Below are 25315 nucleotides of genomic sequence, written 5' to 3' on the forward strand. Positions count from 1 at the left end.
TCCCAGTAAAGTCCAGGTATAAGTCCAGGTATAAGTCCAGGTAAAGTCCACTTAAAATTCAGATATAAGTCCAGGTAAAGTCCAGGTAAAGCTCAGGTATTAGTCCAGGTAAGGTCCAGGTAAGGTCCAGGTAAAGTCCAGGTAAAGTTCAGATATAAGTCCAGGTAAAGTCCAGGTAAAGTTCAGAAAAAGTGTTGCTAAAGTTCACAGGATTATTGTAAATACTGAGATAATGTGAATTAGCATTAGCGTAGCAGTGTTGTCTATGACACAGAGTGGAGCTGCTGTCTGAGTCTCTGCTCATTAAAAAGTTAATCAAACAGATTAAATTAGCCCCCACCCCCACCCCCACCTTGAGCTCCCAGCAGCCCCTGCTGTTTAAGCTCTTACTGACGTGTTTCATGGTTCATTCGGCCGCTGAATTAAAGTTTAATCAGGATGAGAAAGGTGATCCACAAATACATTTAAGCCGTAATTATTTCACTGCAGGAAACAGGAAGTGAAGAGTCTGAAGTCATGTTTTTACGGTCATTAGATCCTCATGTTGACTTCTGTCTGTAATAAAACAGTTTAAAACAAGGATGACTGGCCTCTGTGTTACTCTGAGATAATCTGACTGATGATATTGTCGTTGTGTCATGATTGATCAGATTTATTGATCAGTTGTTTTCCATCCTTTCTGCTCCTTTGGTACATATTTTAATTGACTCACTCTAAGCTGACATCTCTCAGTCAATCTGTCTCAGTTTTTGTGTAAACACCTTCTTCTCTACTGGGAGTCTGGAGGACAGACCTGTGTGGGATCAAAACTTTCAAAGACTTTTCCAAGACTCTCACCTTGGCATCGTGGATCCCTGAAACTTCCTCAAATGTCTTCTCTCCCACCATGACAGCGGCCAGGTTGGCGGTGTAGCTGGACAGCACCAGCAGGCAGAAGATGGCCCACAGGTTCATCAGGAAGCGCCCGGTCCAGCACTTGGGGGTCTTGGAGGAGACGGTGCGTCCGAAGAGGATGGCGTAGCAAAGATTCAAGGCCGAGGAGTACGAGAACACCCGGACCCTGTTGCGTCCGTGAGGCGTCATGCCATACGGACTCTTCCACTCGTAGAGCGTGAGGAAGAGGGCCGTGATGTGCAGTGCCAGGAAGATGCCCACCCACATGGACCAGTGCAGGGGCCACATGAAGGCTCCGATGGGGGCCGCAGTGTCCTTACTGCGGACCAGGATCCCCAGGCTGGTGGAGAAGAAGGGCGAGGTGAAGTCGATGACGCGGCTCCGTGCTGAGTTGATACTGAAGGAAGTGACGGCCATGTCTGCCAGTCCATTCAGAAGATCCCCCACTAGCCCGGTCCAGCGGCCCCCCTTCCACGCGCCGTACTTCCCGTCTCCGACGATGTAGAGGTCGAACTCAAAGCCGAGATCCTCGGCCAGCTTCTCCAACAGGTCGATGCAGTATCCGTAGCAACACTTTGTGTATTCTGCAGGCAGGAAGCTGCTGTTCCCACCTGCCACCTCCTTAAAGAACCGATGCAGCATCTCTGAGCTGTTGGTCCCAGCGTCCAGGCAGAACTGACCGGCGGGGCAGCTACCTTCATCGTCCACGTCCCGCGTGAACACGAAAGGGTGTTCCACCAGAGTCACCACGCGGACCCGGCTGCCCGCCACCGGCATCCCCGGCCTCCAGCGACCCCTAGTCCTCCCGCTCCCCCCTTCTGTCTTGTGAGAGGGTTTGGGTCCCTGCCAGACTCCCTGGTCCTCCACCTGAAGCTCGCCCCCCTCCCAGCTGCCCACCGTCACCCAGGTGGGCTGACCCAGCGCGTCCCGCCGCAGACTCCATATATGGAAACGCTGCGAGGTCACCACCTGTGAGTGGTTCAGCTGAACCCGGACCGGACCGGTCAGACCCAGGAAAGAGGTGTTGGACAGGAACCTGCAGGAGCAAAAACACAGAATCACATCAGCACAGAGGAACGTGTTTGTCCCTGACAGATCTGAGGTAAACGCCTGAGCTCCTCTCAGCGTTTCAGCTTGGTTAATTCATCTCTGACAGGAAGTGATGCGTGACTAGGTGATTAATGAGAACAGCCGATCCAGGTAGCCTGTTAAAATGATGGCGGCCCGCCCCCACTGGATGAAAATCTTTCATCTAAAATGAAGTATGAGAAATTAGAGAGACAGGGTCTTAAGTGATTTAAACCTTTAAAATAGAAAAATGGAACAACTTAACGGCTATTAGGAGCAAAATTCTAATGAGAAGGAAAGTAGAGCAGAAGGTTAAGGCTGACAGTAAGGGGGGACAAAGGGGAGAGCTCTCTGGGGCCCAGCCAAATGGGGTGCCCATGGAGACCAGCAAAATCATGATCTACTGTAAAGTTAATCTCTGATAACCATATTTATTTCTAACCCGAATTATAACCACTGGTTTCCAACAAACAAACAAGGAATTTTATTTATTCATCAATACTCTTGTTTTTCAAAAGGTAAATCAGTTTCTTAAAATGATTATTGATGATGATAACTATGCAAATAAGAATATTGAACCACATTATTTGTTAAGTAATGTCAGACTTCATATCCAAGGCAAGATTTACACAAACATCAGCATACCATAGAGTAAAGTAGAAGGAATTTAAATAACTTTGAAGGAAAAAATGATGAAAAGGGGCAAAAATGTGTTGAAAGTGGGAAAAATTGGCACAAGAAGGTGAAAAGTGGTAGAACAGGGGCAAGAATGGCAAATTGGCTATGAGTAGGAGGGTTAGTCTTAAAGGGCATGAAATATGTAGAAAAATGGGTGAAAAACTGTCAGAGAGTGGAAGAAATAGGCATTGAAAGGCAATGATGGGTTAAAAGTAGCAAAACTTGTCTTACTGTACCAAAAACTGGCCAAAAAAGGGGTAAAAGCAGTCAAAGAGTGGAAAAACTAGGTTTCAGAGGCAAAAATGAGTTGAAAGTGGCAAAAATTTGTCTTGCAGTGGCAAAAATTGGCCGAAAAAGGGGTGAAAAGTAGTTAAAAGGAAGAATAAACAGACTACAACTGGAAAAAAATGCTTTAAAAGTGGCAGAATTTGTAGAAAAGTGTCAAAAGTCGGGCAATGAAAAGGGTAACATGCAGTTAAAGAGTGGAAAAACTAGACTTTCAGAGGCAAAAAATGACGGTGGCAAAATTTGACTAAAAGTGGCAAAACTTGTCTTAGTGGCAATAATCGGCCGAAAAAAGAAATGAAAAGCAGGTAAAGAGTGGGAAAAAATGGACTACAAGTGAACAAGCAGAATTTGTCCTAAAATGGAAAATCTGGGTAGAAAAAAAGGGTGAAAAGCAGTTAAAGAGTGGAAAAAAAATAGGTTAAGAGGCATTAATAAATTGACAGTGGCAAAATTTGGCTAAAAGTGTCAAAACTTGACCAAAAAGGGTGAAAAGTACTTTAAGAAAGGAAAACAATGGACTAAAAGCAGAAAAAAAATGCTTTAAGAGTGGCAAATTTGTCCTAAATTTGCATAACTGGGAAGTAAAAAGAGTGAAAAGCAGTTAAAGAATAGAAAAAAAAGACTAAAAGTGGCAAAAATGCTTTAATAGTGGCAGAATTTGTAGAAAAGTTGCAAAATCCGACAGTAAAAAGGGTGAAAAGCAGTTAAAGAGTGGAAAAACTAGGCTTTAAGAGGCAAAAAAAGGTTGAAGGTGGCAAAATTTGGCTTAAAGTTGTAAAACTTGTCTTACAGTGGTAAAAAATGGCTTGGAAAAGAGGGTGAAAAGCAACTAAAGAGTGGAAAACATGGGCCTTGAGTGGAACAAAAGTATTTATAGCGGCAAAACTCGGCAAAAATAAGAGTTGAAAAGTGGTTAAAGAGCTCCCCTCTCATGGTGCTTGCACACTCGCACACATCCAGGTACATGAGAGTTATTTGCACGAATTACAAAAAAGAGGCGAGTAAACTCCCTGTAGTCCATGCTCAGATTGGTGTGTTGACATTTGTGTCTGGTGTGAATGCAAAATTACTGAGCCCTTTCAGCAATGCTCCATGTCAACACCTAGCTACCTATAGGGTTGTCAACAGTCCCGCATTAGCTAGGACGTCCCGTATTTTCAGCTGGATTGGTTTGTCTGGATCAGGACGCCCTGTATTTTGAGGTTACTTCTCTGTTCCACTAGACTGATCTTTACTGATCCTGGATCAGATCATCTGACACAGCAAGAATCCCATCATGAACTGATGACATCAGTCAGGTGACACCTGTCGGCCAATCACAGCCCTCTGGTTCATCGGTGATACCTACAGCATCAAAGCCAAAATCCTGCTGAGATAGTTTTTGGGTGTTTTAACTCGGTTCACACTTAAATGTGGATTAAAAATATGGATAAACTGAAAAGAAACAGCTTTGCAGCTACATCAAGGAAGTGGAATCAACAAAGACGTGGTTTAAGCCGGTCACTGATGACTCCACCAAAACTGTGTGTCTGCTGTCAGGAGTTTTCAGCAGTCCGCAGAGGTGAGCTGACCCAACACAGCATGCTGCTACAATAACAGGGACGAACAGGAGAGCCATGGCAGCAAAACCTGCCAGAAATCTCACTGCATCTTTGAAATCAACAACACAAGGAGAGGAGGAAAACTGTATCATGAGAGAATAGTCATCCAGACACCTGCAGCAGCTGCAGCACAGAGCCTGACCCTGCAGAGCTGGTGTAACTGAACTCTCTATGACTACATGAAGAGAACCATCATATATGATCCATAGACACCTGCAGCACAGAGCCTGACCCTGCAGAGCTAGTGTAACTGAACTCTCTATGACTACATGAAGAGAACCATCATATATGATCCATAGACACCTGCAGCACAGAGCCTGACCCTGCAGAGCTAGTGTAACTGAACTCTCTATGACTACATGAAGAGAACCATCATATATGATCCATAGACACCTGCAGCACAGAGCCTGACCCTGCAGAGCTAGTGTAACTGAACTCTCTATGACTACATGAAGAGAACCATCATATATGATCCATAGACACCTGCAGCACAGAGCCTGACCCTGCAGAGCTAGTGTAACTGAACTCTCTATGACTACATGAAGAGAACCATCATATATGATCCATAGACACCTGCAGCACAGAGCCTAACCCTGCAGAGCTAGTGTAACTAAACTCTAAGAAATATGACTGCATGAAAAAATATCCATGAAGAAGTAAACCTGGTGAGTCATGTCTCTATTTGGAATGTAAGTATTTTTTTTATATCATAAGGCTCCAAGCTGAGGTTTATCCAATGTTTATTCTAAGGTTTATTTTAGGGGTCCTCAAAGTGGGGTCCAGGGACCGTCAGGGGTCAGAAAGGGACTGACAAGGGGTCCAGTTTGATGGAAAGAGTCTGACACTCATTTAGATGAAATGTGTCCAATTGCCCTCCTTAGTGACCTCCAAAAAGACAGAATTTGGTAAAGAGCCCTCATCGGTGCCCTCTTAAAAAAAAAAATAAACACAAAACTCCCTCTTGAATTCCTTTGCAATGAACAAAAATTGGACAAATTACCTCATCACTGACCTCTAAATTGACAAAAGTTTAAGTGTCATCTTAAAAAGAAACCCGACATGATCAGACAAACTCACCTAAATAGAACAAGAACAAGAAAACTCAGTAGATGTCAGCATTTTGAGTACATTTAAGCTTTTCAACTCACCAGGTGCAGAGACCACCTATAAGGGCATATGAGTAAAAATAAGTTTGATACCTGAGATTTTTCAAATGGCAGATATTGTGCCAAATTGTGTCCAAATGGCACAAGAGGGGATTATGCCTGGACATTTTTTTTTACTAAAATCTCTCTTATTTTGTCCTAATAACCCTCTAGTGGCATGAAATTTGAAAGAGGTAATGTGACAATGTGGTGCTTTGGCCTTCTGGAGATTTTTGAACTTCAACTGTATTATTTCAATTGGATATATATGCTAAAATTGCAACAAAAAACATTAGACGAAAATGAAATTTTTCCTTTGCCAACTTGATTCTCTGTGATCCAGTAACATATATACATATATTTACATTTCTGAACAAATTCCACTAGTGTCCTCTCCATAATGGTACCTTGATCATTCAAATAGACCTTGTAGCTACAGAGTTATACTCATTTAAAAATGGCCTGGAAATTTGAGCAGTAGCCTAATAAAAGAGGCTTGGGCTTAACAGGTTGAAATTCTCCATGCGTTAGACGTGCAGCGTCTCTGAGATGAAGCCCTAACACTGGCTGCCAGTCTGAAACAGCGGTTACTGCAGAGGAGCGGCGAGGTGACGTCACACTTCCAGTCCGGCCCAAAACGTGGCGGCCTCCTGGTCGTCCTCCAGTGGACAGGCTCTCCTCTCCACATGTCCAACAGTGGAGAAAATGCTCTTAGCGTCTTGACGTCCTCTCCTGTGCATCTTTGTTCAAACAACAGTTAATTGGTTCATAATTCCTCGTCTGGATTGAATCATCAGGAAATCTTTAAATCTGAACCAGGATTCCCGACTATTTCCTGTAAATGCTTCACGATATTTATCAACCACACAGCAGGTGCCCCATCCTGAGTCTGCCACTGTTCCTGGGGCTTCTTTTCACTCTAATAGAGGCGTGGTCTCTCTGGTGAACAGGAAGTGACATTTGCCCGCCCTCATTAATGAGGAGTCACGGACAGGAAGTGAAGCGTGGCAAGCTGATGGGGGATGACCTTCATCCTGACACGTGTTTCATTCAGACATCAAACTGGATGTTAAACGTCCAGAATAAGCATTGGAATGATTCTCACGATTAGCGTCTCTGATTCCAACACGCCGACCTGTCGGGCTAAATGTGAGCGTGTTTGATGGTCGGTAGAGCGGCCGTCCTCCTGACCTCTTTCTGCTCATTGACTTTCCTGGTGTAGCGTCGGAGAGGATCGGCTGAGCTCAGGTGTCTCTGTGTGATCTGATTTCTTATTAACACCCTCAACTTTCTGTTCTTCTTCACGCTCCTCTTTTCTTCTTCTGCAGCAGATAATCTGTCCTCCGAGGATTTCATCTCTCACTCTCAATGTGATTTCATTTACTCAGAACGTGTTTGATCTTTTCCTGTCAGTGAACTCGACGCAGCAGTTAAACCTTTTATCCCGCTCAAACCTGCTGCCAGACTGTCACACAATCACACACAGATACACACAAATACACACTAGAATAGAGAGAAGAGACACTTGAGCATATGAAAAAAAAACACACACAAACAGTGACACAGCTGCAGTTTCCTCCCACAGCCAGAATAGTTCATTTTCTCTCACAGCGGTCATGTAACTGTGACGTAACGCTCAACATGGATGCTCAGATATGTCCAAGTTTAACTGGTATAATGGTTATAATGGGTGTAATGGGTATAAAGGGTATAATGGGTATAATCATTATAATGGTTATAATAGTTATAATGGGTATAATGGTTATAATGGTTATAATGGGTATAATGGTTATAATGGTTATATGGGTATAATAGTTATAATGGGTATAATGGTTAAAATGGTTATAATGGTTATAATGGGTATAATGGGTATAATGGTTATAATGGTTATAATGGGTATAATGGTAATAATGGTTATAATAGGTAGAATGGGTATGATGATTATAATGGTTATAAGGGTTATAATGGGTAGAATGGTTATAAAAGTTATAATTGTTATAATGGCTATGATGGTTTTTAATGATTATAATAGAATGGTATGATGGGAATAATGGTTATAATGGTTATTATGGGTATAATGGTAATAGTGGTTATAATGGTTGTAATGGTTATCATGGGTATAATGGTTATAATAGTTATAATGGGTATGATGGTTTTTAAGGATTATAATAGTTAGAATGGGTATAATAGTTATAATGGTTATTATTGGTATAATGGTTATAATAGTTATAATGGTTAGACTTGTTTAAATGGTTATAATGGTTAGAATAGTTTTTATGATTATAATGGTTATAATGGGTATAATGGGTATAATGGTTAAAATGGGTATAATTGTTATAATAATTGCAATAGTTATAATGGTTATAATGGGTATAATGGTTATAATGGTGGAGTGGAGTAAATCACTGACACTGGAATGTGGACTTCATAAATGCTCTACAGAATGAATGGGCTTAAATCCCCACAGAAACACTCCAGATTTTTGTGGAAAGCCTTCCAAGAAGAGTTGAGGCTGGTGAAGCTGCAAAAGGGGGGGCCATATCAAAGTACATGGATTTGAATAGAATGTAAATATAATTGGTTCCTTTCATCAACCAGGAAAGCCTCACTGAGATCAAGAATCCCATTTATAGAGTTACAGAGCAACCAATAGATTGAAGCTAATGCTAACATTCATTCATTTCCTGGTTAAAACTTTAGTTCTGATAATCTACTTCACATAAATCTACATCTGAAAATGAACTGTTCAGTAGAAATGCACATCCTAGACAGCTCCATCACAACTGGCTTAACGAAACAATCTACAACCCCAGTTCCAAAAAAGTTGGGTTACTTTGTAAAATGTAAAAAAAAAAGGAAGTCAGTGATCAATGATCATGGAGAGAAGAAGCCATATGAGAACAGGATCCAGAAACACCACCGTCTTCTCTGGACCAAAGCTCATTTAACATGGACTTAGGGAACATGGAAAACTGTTCTGTGGTCAGATGAAACCATGGACGCCGTGTCCTGTGGATTAAAGAGGAGAGGGAGCATCCAGTTTGTTCTCCTGGCAAAGTTCCCCCATAGACCGGGCTGTCCCTCTCCCTCTCTCTTTGGTCTGAACGCTCTACGCTGGCTACTTATTCTGGTTTCTTAGCAGTCTTTATAATCTGGTTTCTTAACAGAGTATATAATTTGGTTCCTTAGCAGCCTACATAATATGGTTTCCTATCAGGCTGTAGCCTTCAAACTCATACATACTGTACGCTTCAGCTGACTCTTCTCTCTTCCATTGATGCTGTTTACTTCCACTGGTCTTTATTCCAGCAGAGTTTGAGTTTGTGAACCTCAGCACTCCTCAGTAATTGTCAGAGAGAGAGAGAGAGAGAGCTGGAGGCTGTGTAATAAATCTCTTCATGAATAAAAGTTAAACCTTCATCATGTTTTTATTCACACAGATAGAAAAACACACAGGCTGTATTCATGAATATAAATGAATGTGTGTGACTCCTCCCTCCTGAGAGGTGAGGATGGAGGAATCAAAGTCGCATCTGAAGGAGTGGAGGTGATTAAGATGCAAACAGCTGCTGCAGAAAGGTGTAAATATTTTAAATATTTCAGTTTGTCTGATTAAAATCTGCAGCTTCACTCTCTGATCACAACATTCAATCAGTTTTTTTTCACCAGCTGATCACCTCCTCCAGCTACTAATGCACCCCGACAATCGTTGTTTGTGTAATCACATCCTGGAGATAGAAATGTTTCATCTCAGATTAATGAGAAAATATCAAAGATGCACACGTCAGAATAAAACCTCAACAGAGACAAAGAATCAAAGAGATGGGTCCTCAGACCAGGACTACAGAGAAATAAGCCTCCATGCTATTTTTTAAGATGAAAACATACATACATGTGTATTAGGCCAGGTTAAAGATAATTTGAACTCCAAATCTTTACATTTAACAACACAATATTTTACTGTTGTCTTGCAAGAAAAAGCAGAAGATCACAGAATATTGTATACTAAAGTAACAGTAGGTTAAGGTCATTTGGCACCATCAGAAATGCCTTATTTTGAAATTGAGGTGAAGATACTGGACTTCCTGTTGGGATATTGGCATGGGTCCAAGAGACTTTTTTGTAGGTCTGATGATGACCCATATGCACAGTGGAAATCATAAACCTGGGCTGAGTAGTGCGCAGGGGCTGAAAACTTAGATTGAAACATTTAAAAAAATCAGAGGTGTAAATGTTCAAATTCCAGAAGGGGAATGACATTGTTGACATTGTTGTATGAATGTGTTCAGGATCAACGTGTGATCATCCCTGTGAAGTTTGGTGATGATTGACACAAGCATTAAAAAGTATACGTCATTTTTGGTGTATTTTCATTGCAAAAAAATGTACAAAAAAGTCGTTTAAGTTTGTGCTCCGGTCAAGGCCCCGCCCTGTGGTGAAAACTTGCAGTTCTTACAACTTTAGATCTCCAGGTTGTCCATCATGAATTTAAAAAACCTGGAGTCAGCTGGATGAAATCCCTAGGACTAGTTTGATGAAATATGGAACTTGGGAATCTCCCAAAAACGCCAAAATTTGAACTTAAGCTGCTTGTAGTGCACTTCATGTACATTTAAGATTATGGCCCCAAGAGACTTTTTTTTGTCTAATCATAATACATAAGTGAACCAATTTTCATGCACATAGCTCTTACTCAGTCCCCTATCTCATGTTTGGGGCCCCTGCAAGATGGACTTGCCCGATTCCACCAAAATACCAACATTTCTACTCCGGGGAAATTTTTTTTGAGTTTGAGTTTTTGAGTAAAAAAAATAGTGACTCTTCCTACAGAAATATTAGGCCTACAGATACAGCAGGGTCATGGCTGACCATAGGTCGGTGCTCAAAAGTTTGGATGTCGTGTAAAATGTCTACGAACAGAATACAGTGATTTGCAAATCAGCAGAAAGACAAGATGGTTAATGTTAAAACTCACGAGCTATTTTTAGATATAAACACTCATTTTGATGCCTGCAACATGCTCCAAAAAAGTTGGGACAGGAACATGTTTACCACTGTTTTAGAACGCTTTTTCTTCTAACACTCCATCAGCCTCTGTCTGTTTTGTCATTTTTTCACTTCATATTGAGCCATACTTAAAAAAAGGGAAGGTCTGGACTGCATACAGACCAGTCAAGGCCCCGCCAGCTTTCACTGTGAAGCCATGCTGTTGTAACCCATGCAGGATGTGTTTTGGTATTGTCTCACTGAACAATATATGATATACAGTGCTTAACAAATTTATTAGACCACCTGTCATATTTGTCTCAGAGACCATCCAGCATCATGAAGTGCTTTAATGCGGACTTTTTCCTTTTCAGTCAGCTCTCCACGTTTTACCATTTTGAACAGGAATGAGGGATTTCAAACTGAATTCACCCAAATTTGAGCCGGCTCACTGGGCTTCTCTGAGAAGTCAGAAATGAATCAAGCATAACTTTCAACCACTAAAACTAATTTTTCTGTTCAGGAATGACAGTAAATAACTATAATTTGACATATTAATCAAGAAATATTAATGTGCTTTACTATTTTTTTAAGTCTTTTTGTAAATCAGTACATTTGAAAATTCATGGATAATAATAACAATGATATTTTAGCATTAAAAATATCATTTGGGTTAAAGAGCTTCTACATATTGGTGTATTAACCATTGCAGAAACATAAAAAAGGATTTTGGTAATTACCAATGCTGTTAATTTAGGGCAGCAGTGGCATAAACCTTTCTTTTGGTGGTGGTCTAATAAATTTGTTAAGCGCTGTATATACATTATACCTCAGATGTGCATGTGACCCATGCTATGGACACCAATATTCTCACACACCATCACAAATGCTTTTGAACTTTGTGTGAAAACTGGTAATTTTCCTCTTCAGCCTGAAGGAATTAACAGCCATTATTTACAAAAACAGTCTGAAATGTGGACTCATCAGACCACAGCACACCATCCAACTTTAGGTCAGTCCTTCTCAAACAAGATCAGGTCCAGGGAAGTGGGCGGGGCTTCAAGACGTTGATATATGGCTTTGTCTTGACATTGTAGTATCTTAACTCACATTTGTAGATGCAGTGACATTCTGTGTTGACTAACAATGATTTTCCTGAGTGTTCCAGAGCCCATGTTGTTAATCCATCACAGAATGGTGATGATTTTTAATGCAGTGCTGTCTGAGGGGTCGAAGGTCATGAGCATTCAGTGCTGGTTTTCAGCCTTGCCCCTTAGGTAAAGACATTTCTCAATATTCTCTGAATCTGTTTATGATATAATGAGCTATGGATGTTCAAATGGTTAAATTCCTTGTAGCACGTTGAGAAAATCATTCATAAACTGTTGGAATATTTGTATCCTCTCACAAAGTAAAGAGCCTTACACCATTGTTGGTGGTGCATGGCTGATCCTTTCAGGAGAGCTCCTTTATACCCAGTCATGGTATATTTACCTGTAACCAATTAACCCGCTTACCTGTGGAATGTTCCAGGTGTTTTCTGAGCATTCCAAACACTTTTTTGGATGTGTTGCTGGCATCAAATTCAGAATATATCCGTACTTTAAAAGAAAATAATAAATAAGCCTGTAAAATCATTACTCAACCATGACCGCCCACTTTTTAGTTGGCACTCGTTCTGTGAGTTCATTTCCTGCTTTAAATCCTCTGTAGTATTAAAAAAAAAAAAAAAAAAAATCAGCCAACAGCTAGATTTCACAAGTATAATATTCTGTTAAGATTCTGGATTTTTAGTTCTTTTCCCTGACCAGGCCTGCCCACAGAGGGCTCCTGACAATCCCAGAGCATGGGCCCCTGCAAAACTGGAGAACTGGCCCCTGACAAATCAAAAGAATGGGCCCTCAACAAACCCAGAGGATCGGCCCCTGATAAACCCAGAGAATGGGCCCCTAATAAACCCAGAGCATGGGCCCCTGACAAACCAGGTACAGGCCCCTGATAAACCCAGAGCATGGGCCCCTGACAAACCAGGTACAGGCCCCTAATAAACCCAGAGCATGGGCCCCTGACAAACCAGGTACAGGCCCCTGATAAACCCAGAGCATGGGCCCCTGACAAACCAGGTACAGGCCCCTGATAAACCCAGAGCATGGGCCCCTGACAAACCAGGTACAGGCCCCTGATAAACCCAGAGCATGGGCCCCTGACAAACCAGGTACAGGCCCCTGATAAACCCAGAGCATGGGCCCCTGATAAACCCAGAGCATAGGCCCCTGACAAACCAGGAATGGGCCCTGATAAACCAGGTATGGACCCCTGATAAACCCAGGTATGGACCCCTGATAAACCCAGAGAATGGGCCCCTGACAAACCAGGTATGGACCCTGATAAACCCAGAGAATGGGCCCCTGACAAACCAGGTATGGACCCTGATAAACCCAGAGAATGGGCCCCTGACAAACCAGGAATGGGCCCTGATAAACCCAGAGCATGGGCCCCTGACAAACCAGGTATGGACCCCTGATAAACCCAGAGAATGGGCCCCTGACAAACCAGGAATGGGCCCTGATAAACCCAGATCATGGGCCCCTGACAAACCAGGAATGGGCCCTGATAAACCCAGATCATGGGCCCCTGACAAACCAGGTATGGGCCCCTGATAAACCCAGATCATGGGCCCCTGATAAACCCAGATCATGGGCCCCTGATAAACCAGGTACAGGCCCCTGATAAACCCAGAGCATGGGCCCCTGACAAACCAGGTATGGGCCCCTGACAAACCAGGTATGGGCCCCTGATAAACCCAGATCATGGGCCCCTGATAAACCCAGATCATGGGCCCCTGATAAACCAGGTACAGGCCCCTGATAAACCCAGAGCATGGGCCCCTGACAAACCAGGTATGGGCCCCTGACAAACCAGGTATGGGCCCCTGATAAACCCAGAGCATGGGCCCCTGACAAACCAGGTATGGGCCCCTGACAAACCAGGTATGGGCCCCTGACAAACCAGGTATGGGCCCTCCCCAGCTGTGATTTATTGATGGTGTCTGTGTTTCTGTGTTGGATCAGTAGCATCGATGCTAGCATCCTAATAGTTCATTTTGGAGCTGGAAAGTGTGTCAAAACATTTTTAGGTTCTGCTGTTGAGATTATTTATTTGAGCCATTTTAACCCCCTTTTAGAAACTTTTTTTCTGTCCATTTTTGCCACTTCAAACCCCCTTTTTGCTGCTTTTTCCTACCCAATCTGTAGGGTTGGGGTTAGGAGTCTTTTAGCTCATTTTTGCCACGTTCTTCCGTTACCTTCTGTTACCTCCTTTTCACAACTTTTTGCCACTTGCAACCCCTTTTCACCATTAATTCTGCTGGTTTTGCCACTTTCCACCCTTTTTGCTTCTGTCAACCCTCTGGGCCCTCGGCTGTTTCTAACTATTGTGTCTCGTCTGGACTTTTGGCTTAAAAAGCTTATAAAACATCAATCCTGTGGTCCACAGTCAAGCTCTAAACATCCTTTGTTTAAGGCCATCTGGGCTTTAAGAGCATGTGTGCTGTAGTAATGTCACTGGAACGTTAAAGAGGATATGGGACTATGAAAACAAAATAAAAAAACTCAAAGGAAATTAAAACTCAAAGATTTTTATGTGTTAAGCAAAGTAAACATTAGTGACTAAGAGTTTTTCATTACACAAACTTGGTCTTTAATCTCTTTGAGAACAAATTAAAAAAAATAATCATTCTGTGAAAAAAAAAGTCTTCAAAATATTGACATTTTTACAAAAAAATCCTTGTGCTTTCGGGACTTTGGGTTATTATTTATAGCAGTTCCTATCTGCAGAGATTCAGAGGGATGCATCACGGGCTCTCTGTCTCTTTGTCTTTAAGTCATTCAGGCTCTTTTCTCCAGGTTATAAGTCTGTGCATGTGCACTGTTTGCACATATGCAAAGCATGATGTGCCCACGGAACAGCCTACCATTGGTTGTCACAATGCATTCTGGGATACAAACAGACAATAACCTGCTAGCTGCAGAACTGATCAAAAATGGATTATGAATGGAAAAAATCATCCAATATCGGAGTCACTGGAATGGATTTAATCTTTAAAGACCTCAGAAAGTCAGCCAAGCTCCAGGCTCACTAGGAAATGTTGTATAAAGGCTATGAAGGTGTGGATAGCGTCATTAGAACGGCACAACAGAGGAATTTAAGAGTTAAAAACAAAAAGGTGGCCATGATTTATGGTTTAAAAGGTGTTTAACTTTGAATAACAAGTCTCTTCTTGTGTTTCTGTGTTGAACTAACAAATAAAGTGTCATACAGGAGCGCACATTTCAGTTTCACCCTCAGGTAGTTTGTGCTGAATCTTTTTCTGATAGTTCTGGCTGATAATTAAAGCAGCATAGACTGAATGATGGTGACATCACAAAAGAGAAAGCATCCTTTCGTGATGATCTTAAGTTGTTTTTTTAATTCCAGGGTAGATGTGCCGTATTTTCTCTATGCATTCTCCCCCAGGGGTCCCTAATCCAAAGATCTGGTGTTTTTTTACACTTCTATGCTGACGACTCACGCTGTACCTGCCTGTTAAAGCCTCTGACCCTGGGAAGTTGAGTCCTTTAAACCACTGTGATTTTGATATTAAAGACGATCTCAGAGCATTTCCTGCAGCTGAATGCCTAGAACACAGGTCCTGGTAATGGGGTCCCAGCAGATGACAAAACAGATTCTGCCATCTGCCGGGCCCTTTGTGGATTATATTACACCGATTTTAGGAATCTCAGCATCTGGTTCAACAGCAGCTTGGATTTGGAGCAGCAGACCACAAACTACAGTTATATTTTTATCAGGTTTTAACCTGTAGAGGGCAGTCATTATGCACAGTTCTTACATGTAAACCTTTGTGTTCAGATGTTGAGAGTCAGAGATGAAGAATCAAAAAACCTGGGACACGCCTTCATACAACAGCACTCAGCTGAAGAAACGCTCTGAGGGTTTAGTTTTACTTTAATGATGCATGCTGGGTCTTACCTGGACAGGTACTGTCCTGATGATGGTATCGGGTGTTTGGGTGTGTCATAGCAGTTCACCATGTTCTGGATCAGCGCCAGGTCAGGTCTCACCATGGTTGCCGTAGCGATGGCCCTGGTGAGGAGCTGCAGAGCATCTCTGACGTAGTAGTCCAGGGGTTTCCTCTGCACCTCGCCGTAGGCCAGCAGACCCAGTGGGAGTCCAATGGCATGCAGGGCGTCAGGGCTGAGCGGCTGGCCTAGAACCCAGTGCATCATGGGTAACGTCAGTCCCAAATCATGAGCGCTGCGGAGAACCGCTGCAGCACACTGAGGGTCAGCTCCAAACAGCAGCACGGACGCAGGCATGGACTGGTTCTGTACAAAGTGTCGGGAAAGGAAGTCATGGATCTGAGTGTCGTCATGTGAGGACTGCGTCAGGTTCAAGACGGCACGCAGGCGCCAAGTAGCCCCGCCTCCTACATCCCACGGTGCACCACCAGTGCTCTGATCATTCAGGAGTTGCAGGAGACCTCCAGACTCCTCCCACCCCCTACACAGAACCGCAGTCCCCTCCCTCCAACCGGACCGACGCAGAACGGTCAGCAGAACGTCAGAAAGACTGGACTCTGGAACACCGGTCAGCATCTGGAGGTGGAACCGGTTCTACAGAGGAGGAGAACACAGAAGGAGGAGGAGAAGAGGAGAGAAAGAGGGAGGAAGAAGGGGGAGAAAGAGGGAGGAGGAGAAGAGGAGGAGGGAAAGGGGGAGAGGTAAGAGAAGAGAAGGACAAGAAGGGACAGGAGAAGCAGAGGAGGAGAAGAGGAGCAGGAGAGGAGGAGAAGAAGAGGAAGAGGGGAGGAGGAGGAGAGGAAGAGATAGGAGAAGGGGAAGAAGAGAGAAGGAGGAGAGGAGGAGACAGAAGGAGGAGAGGAGAAGAGAAAGAGAGGGGAAGGAGGAGAGAAGGAAGACAGGAGGAAGAGAGAAGGAGGAGAGGGTGAAAGGAAGAGGTGAGGAGAGAAGGAGGAGGAGGGGAGGAGACAGAAGGAGGAGAGGAGAGAGAGAAGGAGGAGAGGAAGAGGAGAGAAGGAGAGGAGGAGATAGGAGAGGGAGGAGAAGAGAAAAGGAGGAGAGGAGGAGAGGAAGAGGAGAGAAGGAGACAGGAGAGGGAGGAGCAGAGAGGAGGAGGAGAGGAGGAAGAGAGAAGGAGGAGAGGAGGAGAGGAAGAGGGGAGAAGGAGGAGAAGAGAGAAGGAGGAGAGGGGAAAGAGAGGAGGAGGAGAGGAGAGGAATAAGGAGAGAGGGAGAGGAGGAAGAGAGGGGGAGAGAAGGAGGAGCATAGGAGGAGACAGGAGGAGGAGAGGAGGAGTTGGAGGAAGGAGAAGGAGGAGAAAAGGATGGGGGGTAGGATGAGAGGAAGAGGAGAGAAGGAGGTAAAGAGACAGAGGTGGAAGAAGAGAGAAACAGGGAGGAGGATAGAGGAAGACAAAAACAAAAGGATCAGACAGGTGACCAAGCAAAATACATTTTAACCCTTGCTGTCTTAAGGATGAATCTGTGATATCACAGGAGTGCTCACAGTAGATTTTGTAGTAAAGGGTTAGATGTCTGTTTGGTTTTCAAGAAGACGAAAGAGGAGGAAACCAATCTCATTGCCAAGCTACCGAATGGCAAAAACCAGACAAATCTATCCTTTCCTGATGGCCACAGGTAGTTTGTTTTCTATCTATCCATAAAGAAGGACACCAGGCGGCATCGTATTTATGTGTTCAGCAACATCAGTGACAAACAGAAGTGAAGAACGAGGAGTCAGAGCCACACTGTCAGGAACATTCCTAATATTGGGATTTTAGTTGAGAACAGCAGGTAGACGGTTGTTGACGGCTGTCATTAAGGGGTGCTGTGATGTCACTTTTGCAGACGGCGACGGGGGAAACTACAGCCGCTCACTGAACACAATAATCCAACCGTGAGAGTCACACGCACGTTTGATGACGGGTGATTCTGAAAGGTCTATTTGCTCTTTTTGACCACACAGCAGGTCAAACAGACCCTCTGCAAATATCCCAACATACACCCACACCTGCTGCTGACAAAACCAACAGAATTAAAGAAAATCTGCATCAAACTGAACTAAGGCGGAGGATCGGTGTGGTTACTGTTCTGCAGAGTGAAGCACTTCAACTTTCCTGAGGACAGAACGCTAAAATCAGCTGACTCTGTTCCTTTACTTTGTTCTACTCAGCTGAACGCCTTCCCCCCATCCTCCCTAAAGGCGCCGACGTGTCCCGGGGCATCATGGGATATGTGGCGATCCCTGAGTGAGGCAGAGCGTGAGTTAAAATCTTCTGTTTGAATCTTAAACACACATGAATCATAGAGAAGTAGAAGAAAAAGAAAACACCAGGAGAAGAGGGTCACCTTGAGCTCTACTCATAAATCGTGTATCTCATCTGTGCTCCCATGTCTTTGAGAAGCTCCTAAAGTTCATCAGTGTTCACTTAGACTGTGATAAGAACATATCAGGTCCTAGCATAGCTAGACTAAACAAACAGGCACATTTCTGATTAGAAATCCAGCATAAAAATGTGCTGTTTACTCCAGCTTCCTAATGTGTCAGCTAACAGAGCTGAGGACAAATGCAGCGTCTCAGCAGTGACGGTCCTGCAGCTCAGAAAGGTCATTTTCCGGCCTGCAGCACCCGATAACGTATCTGCCATCCACAAAAGCTATGTTTACATGTGCAATATTTCTTTAATCTGATTAAAATCATTGGGGTTCCGTTTACATGGATGCTACATGGAGCCATCTGACTATGACGTGTGCATATGTGTGCCAAACACTGAACCAGGATAAAACCATTTAGACATGCTCAGAGCTGTCCCACCACTCTAATCTGTCACACTCACAAGAAGAAGAAGCTATTCCTTCCTGATAAAAATGAATGCAAGTCTTGCAACTTATCAACAAAGTGAACAGTAGCAGCAACCAATCATGCATTCATTATCTACACCGCTCATTTCAGCTGAGGTCACTGGAGGTGGGAGCCAATCTCAGCTGTCATTGGGGAAGAGGCAGGACAAAGAGAGACAAGGCACGCTCACTCTCACACCTACTGTCAGTCTATAGCACAGGTGTCAAACTCAAGGCCCGGGGGCCAAATGCGGCCCACAGTGCAGTTTTACCCGGCCCGTAAGATTATATCTTAATTAGAACTGGCTCACCAGATGAGGTCTGCATATTTCCTCCAATATAGAGATGTAAATTAACATCGAAGATAAAAAAAAAAAAAAATCCTTGTTAAATTATAAAAATATGAAAAAGTAGAGAGTAGAAATAATTAGATAAAAAGTCAGGAATGAGGGAAAGAAATTAATTTGTGTTTTCATTTCATATTTTCATTTTGCATCCCAAGATTAGGACTGAAACATAGGGTTTTGACTTTTATTTCATATTTTGACCTTTAAAATTCATAATTTTGACCTTTCTCTCATATTGTGACCTTTTAAACTCCTAACTTTGACTTTTAATCCCATATTTTCACTTTTTAAACTCCCGATCTAGAATTTTATCTCATATTTTGACCTTTAAGAGTCACAATTTTGAATTTTATCTTCTATTTTGACCTTCCAGCTCATGATTTTAGCTCTCTATCTCATATATTTGCCTTTTAAACACCTTATTTTGACTTTTACTTTTGTATTTTCACCTTTAGGACTTATAACTTTTATCTCAGATTATGGGCATTTAAACTCATTTATTTATTTATTTAGTATTTATTTGACATGGACACAGTAACTTCCTGTGATATTTAATTATTTTGATGGGTTTTTTTTTTCTTTTTTTTAGAAATCTTAAAATCATTTATCCTCACTGTTTAATTTCCCCTATAATTCATTACCTGTGAAAACATGGTTGACAGTTTTCGGTTAAATCTCGACCCTGTTAGGCTCTCAGGTTAAACCTAAATTCAGATTTCAGCCCCTGCTGTGATTGAGTTTGACAGCCCTGGTCTAAAGTCACCTGCAAGCATGTGTTTATCTGTGGGAGAAAGGAGGAGTACCTGTAGAGAAAACACGCAGGGAGAACATGAAAGCTCCACACAGAGACGCCCTGTCTGTCCAGGAACCTTCTGACTGTAAGACAACAGCGTTATCCCCGTACAACAGGGGCGTCAAACTCAGTCACAGCAGGGGCCGGATTCTGGATTCAGGTCTAACCTGAGGGCCTGACAGGGTCAACATTTAACCACAACTGTCAACCTCATTTTCACCAGTAATAAAATATGAAAAAACAGCACTGGTGATAAATCATTTGGAAATTCAAAAAAGTAAAAATGATAAGTTTAACGGCACAAATCTGAGATAAAAATTCAAATTTATTAGTTCAAAAGATCAGAACATGATATAAAAAATAGAAAAATAATGTTTTTAAAGAGCAAATATATGAGGAGAAAGTTAAAATGATAAGTTTGAAAGGTCAAAATATAAGATCAAATTTGAAAACATGAGTTTAAAAGTCAAGATCTGACTTAAAATTTTAAATTGTGAGTCTAATAGTTGAAAACATGGGATTAAAATGTGAAAAATTTGGAGTTGAAAATGCCAAAATATGAGCTAGAATTCAAAATGATGACTTAAAAAGTTAAAAATATGACTTAAATTTAAAATTGGGAGAGTAAAAGATCAAAATATGATATAAAAAGTACAAATTAGTCATTTAAAATGTCAAAATATCAGAAAAAAAGGAAATCATGTTTTTAAATGTCAAAATATGGGATTAAAAAGCCAAAGTAAGGAGTTGAAACGGTCAAAATATGACTTAAAATTTAAAATTGGGAATCTAAAAGATAAAAATGTGACAAATAAAGTCCAAATTCTGAGTTGAAAAGGTCAAAGTATGAAATGAAAAGTCAAATCATAAGTTAAGTCATAATCTTGAGATACAAAATTGAAAGTATGAAATAAAATACAAATTATTCAGATTTTAATGGCTTAACAAGGATATTTTAAATAATTAAGCTGAAGTTTACATTTTTATACTGGAGGAAATCTGCACACTTCATACTGGTGGGCCAGTTAGAATACAAATATGATATGATCTTGTGCGCTGGATTTGGCCTTCAGGCCTTGAGTTTGACACCTGTGCCCTACAATAATACACCTAGGTATTAATAAGGGAAGATGAAAGTGTGTCAACAGTCACAGAGTGACTCTGTGACTGCTGAATGGTCCTTGTGGCATTACCTAATGAGAGGGATCTGTAAGGTGCATCTAACAAAGGATAGTTGTATTAGTTCATGACCTCTCAGCAGACACATAGTTACACTGATGACCGCTCAACAGTCATGGAGTCACTCTGACAACACTCAGACTAGAGTTTTGAATGATGGATCTGATGACAGAGATGAATTAGGACAATTCGTCTGCTATATGAGGTTATGGTTTGGATAACTGACAAACTATTTAGATAAATTGAGAAGGCATCCATGATCCAGAACTTCTTTCTGCCACCAGTCCAGCTCCACCCTCTTTATATGCTATCATTATATTCAGACACCACATTGGTCTGAAACAGCTGATTATTAAAGTGACACTCATAAACACACTATAACTATAGCTCTTCTTTAAACAGTTTACAGAAAATGAAACCAGCTCCTGACCTCCTTTAGGGTAATCCCCCGCCCCTCCTTCTATCCAGTATACGAGGGTCTGAGCTGGACTGTTGAGGTGTCCTGGCTCTAGCTGGCCGTTAGCCATCTGATTGGTCTAGCTGGCTGCGAGCCGTCTGATTGGCTGAATGGATGAGAGCCAGCTGTAACGAGCTTTTAGTGAGATGAAACTCTAAAATGCAAACACACACACACACACACACCTGTGTATACAGGTGCTGATTTATGTCTGTGCTGGTGGGAGCTCAAAAACGTGGTGTGACTTATAGCTGCGAAGGTAAAGAGGCAGAACCTGAGAAGGTCAAACAGCACTGACAGACACTCAGGAAAGCATTAGCTTTGTGTTTTTCAGTTCATTCATTAACCTGATATCCACTCTGCTGTCAGTCATCACTCAGAGGGTTTTACGGAGACAGATAGGACTGAAAATTTAAAAGTTGACCTGACAACATTCAGTGTATTAGCAGAGCAATACTTACAGCCTCCAAAACTACAGTAGTTTACAGTAGCCATAACGACCGCTCAGCTAGTGATGATCAGTTTTATAAACAAGTATGATCGTGCAACAAGATATTTAACTCAAGTTAACTTTGCAGTCAATATACAGGAACTAAACATCAAATATGAAAATGAGTAAAACTGAAAAAGTGTAAAAACTCGGCCTGTTGATATAACAGCGTTAACGCTCATGATTAATCTGGAGAGCATGCTTTAAAAAAGATAATGCAGTTTAATCATATGACTAAGGTTGACCACAACTTCCTCGCGTAGCCCTCCTGCATGGATGTTTACGTCCCTGGGGTGAAAAGGTTAAAGGTTAAAGGCAGGTCAAATGCAGCCAGCATTGAGGAGACAGACCCAGGTCTGCTTCATGGCAAATTAAGATTTAAAAAGCTGCCTAATGGAAGTCTGGATGAGACTAAAGTTGTGTGTACATGCTGCGGTGATGAACTGTCTTTACACTGAAGCACAAGTCTGAAGTACCAACTCTGGGCAAAACGCATCTTTGCTAATGTTAGCAAACATGCTAACAACCACACGGGGTCAAGCCATGAAAGCTCATGTTGCTAATGTTAGCAAAGATGCTAACAACAACATGTGATCAATTGTGATAGCTAATATCACTAATGTTAGCAAAGATGCTAACAACAACATAGGATCAAGCCATGATAGCTCATGTCGCTAATGTTAGCAAAGAAGCTAGCAACAACATGGGATCAAGCAATGATAGCTTATGTTAGCAAAGATGCTAACAACAACACGGGATCAAGCCATGATAGCTAATGTTAGCAAAGATGCTAACAACAACATAGGATCAAGCCATGATAGCTCATGTCGCTAATGTTAGCAAAGAAGCTAGCAACAACATGGGATCAAGCAATGATAGCTTATGTTGGCAAAGATGCTAACAACAACACAGGATCAAGCCACGATAGCTAATGTTAGCAAAGATGCTAACAACAACACGGGATCAAGCAGTGATAGCTAATATCACTTATGTTAGCAAAGATGCTAACAACAACATGGGATCAAGCCATGATAGCTAATATCACTAATGTTAGCAAAGATGCTAACAACAACACAGGATCAAGCCACGATAGCTAATGTTAGCAAAGATGCTAACAACAACAAGGGATCAAGCAGTGATAGCTAATATCACTTATGTTAGCAAAGATGCTAACAACAACATGGGATCAAGCCATGATAGCTAATATCACTAATGTTAGCAAAGATGCTAACAACAACACGGGATCAAGCCATGATAGCTAATATCACTTATGTTAGCAAAGATGCTAACAACAACACGGGATCAAGCCATGATAGCTAATATCACTAATGTTAGCAAAGATGCTAACAACAACATGGGATCAAGCAGTGATAGCTAATACCACTGATGTTAGCAAAGATGCTAACAACAACACGGGATCAAGCCAACGACAATGTCTACGCTAGCTAATGCGATCGCTAATGCGTTGCCAGAGACTGCAGACCACTGACATTGCAGACGACAAGGGGCTGCATGATTCATGATTAATCATGATTAATCATGATTAATCATGATTAATCACAGCACAGTGATGTGATTAGCTGGATTGATTTTTTTTAAATCTATTGACAGCACTAATAAAAACTAAAATTTAGGTATACAGATTTTCTTATTAGGTATTATTTCTAGTACATACACGCCCGTGTGCAGTGATAGCATGGCTGCAAGATGGGTGCAAAAATACTGACTACACATGATCAGGGTTTAGAATATGTAAGGATGTGGGCAGAGTTATGAGGTAGATGAGATCATTTAGGGTAGTTTTAGATAAACTAGTGCAAATAAGAAAATGAAGTGAGGCATTTCACCACTCAGAGCTTTCTTGCAGAATTAAAGTTACAGTGAATGGAGCAGTGAGTGCAATGTGCACAGAGGTAAGGCATTTCTCTGACACTCTGTGACTGCTGAGTGGTCATCAGTGTGACTCCATCAATCAGCATCATACCAGGAGAACGAGGCGGTACCTGTGGGCGGGGTTTATTTGTAACGTTAACTCATACGTAGTTGCTGTAAACTGTCAGTTTGATCGAAACTGCATCACAGTTCTTTACGAAATAAAGATCAAATAGCAGCACTGAAAGCCTTCTTTGCAAAGAAGATGTGTTTGCACTTCTCCTGACTGTAAGTGACCAGATTTCAAACTGGGGAAGTTTCCATTTAGGTGGACAAAAACCATTAAATATCTGCTCTTCTACAAATCTTCTGTTTTTACTTCTGCTCCCTAACATCTTTCTTGTCTTTCTAAACTCCATTACTTCTCTCCTCCTGCACAGGAAAATTGTGGGAGTCCTGTGTAAGAAATATTTTACCAGTAAAATCTACTCTTTTCTTAGTGTATTTATTAGCCGCCACTGCCAGAGTTGGAGTGAAAACTTATGAAATTCTGCTGGAGAAAAACTTTAACCACACCCACCTCAGTTTCATTTCAGCTGCTGTCACTCATGGACCGCCACGGCTGCAGCTCGTTAGCTGTCCCAGCTGAAGCTCATCCTCAGCAATCAAGATCTACACACCTGGAGAGTGTTTTTACTTGTCTAACTCCATTTTTTTTTCTTGCAGTGTCTCTGTCTCACTACCAGTGCTTCTGCCAACCACCAGCCAGTACACTCACCATCGTTTCCACTACTGTTGTTGTCAAATAAACAAGCACTCAGATTGAATAGCAGTAGGTTAGAAAATGGCAGTAACAATGCTATTAAAAGACATTTTGTTTATTATTTATTATTATTATAATCCCAGTAACAGTACAAACGTAATATCAATTTTTCCAAAGAAGCACAAATTAAAATGAATTTAAAGTCACAAGGAGATTTGGATAGACAGAGCTGTGTGTGTCTGCTAGTACAGGAGAACAAGGGGTTCAAATAATATTGAAAACAGTCAAACTAAAACAGCTTTCTATACATTTTTGTCCTTTCATAATTCCTCTTAATGTGAGTATTCAGTCTACATGTCGCAAAAACATCATCATTTCTTTTCTCTGTGTATCTGACCGGTCTTGATTGATCTTGACAGCTGATCTCCTCTCTGTTTAATATCATATCAGTGGGTTCAAATTAATTGATTAAGTCACCAAATCACTCACTCCCAACAACATGTTACGGTTGTAAACCCCGTGAATAAAGGGGCTGTTGTTACGGTGATAACTGAAGAGTTTTAACTCAGGAAAGTGTTTCTGTTCGGGGCTGTTTGTGCTGTGTTTAGCATTAACATCTTAGCTCAACTTCATCTTTGCCTTCTCAACAGGTAGAGATTTATGTGCTGCCGAAGTTCTTAATCGCTTTTCTCCAAAGTGTACAGATGGGCAGACATTTCAAAAGTTATCCTTCCTTCATATAAAGCCCACATGACTTTTTCCTGAGGTGCAGAACTGTAACTGAAAGACATTTAGGCAACGACCTGTGAAACAAATCCAGCTACCTAGTGAGCACC

General features: G+C 41.8%; 1 protein-coding gene across 1 annotated transcript in view; it reads right to left on the reverse strand.

Moving 5' to 3' along the window:
- Nucleotides 1–25315, reverse strand: part of LOC121512190 (glutamate receptor ionotropic, NMDA 3B-like) — a 42423-nt gene that overhangs the window by 12643 nt on the left and 4465 nt on the right. Inside the window, exons 2-3 of the mRNA XM_041791345.1 lie at nt 15689–16332; nt 838–1930 (exon numbers count right to left, since the gene is read on the reverse strand). Of these exons, the coding sequence (XP_041647279.1) occupies nt 838–1930; nt 15689–16332 (1737 nt within the window). The remainder of the gene's footprint in view (nt 1–837; nt 1931–15688; nt 16333–25315) is intronic.

This window comes from Cheilinus undulatus, linkage group 7 (assembly GCF_018320785.1).
Source record: "Cheilinus undulatus linkage group 7, ASM1832078v1, whole genome shotgun sequence".
NCBI lineage: Eukaryota > Metazoa > Chordata > Actinopteri > Labriformes > Labridae > Cheilinus > Cheilinus undulatus.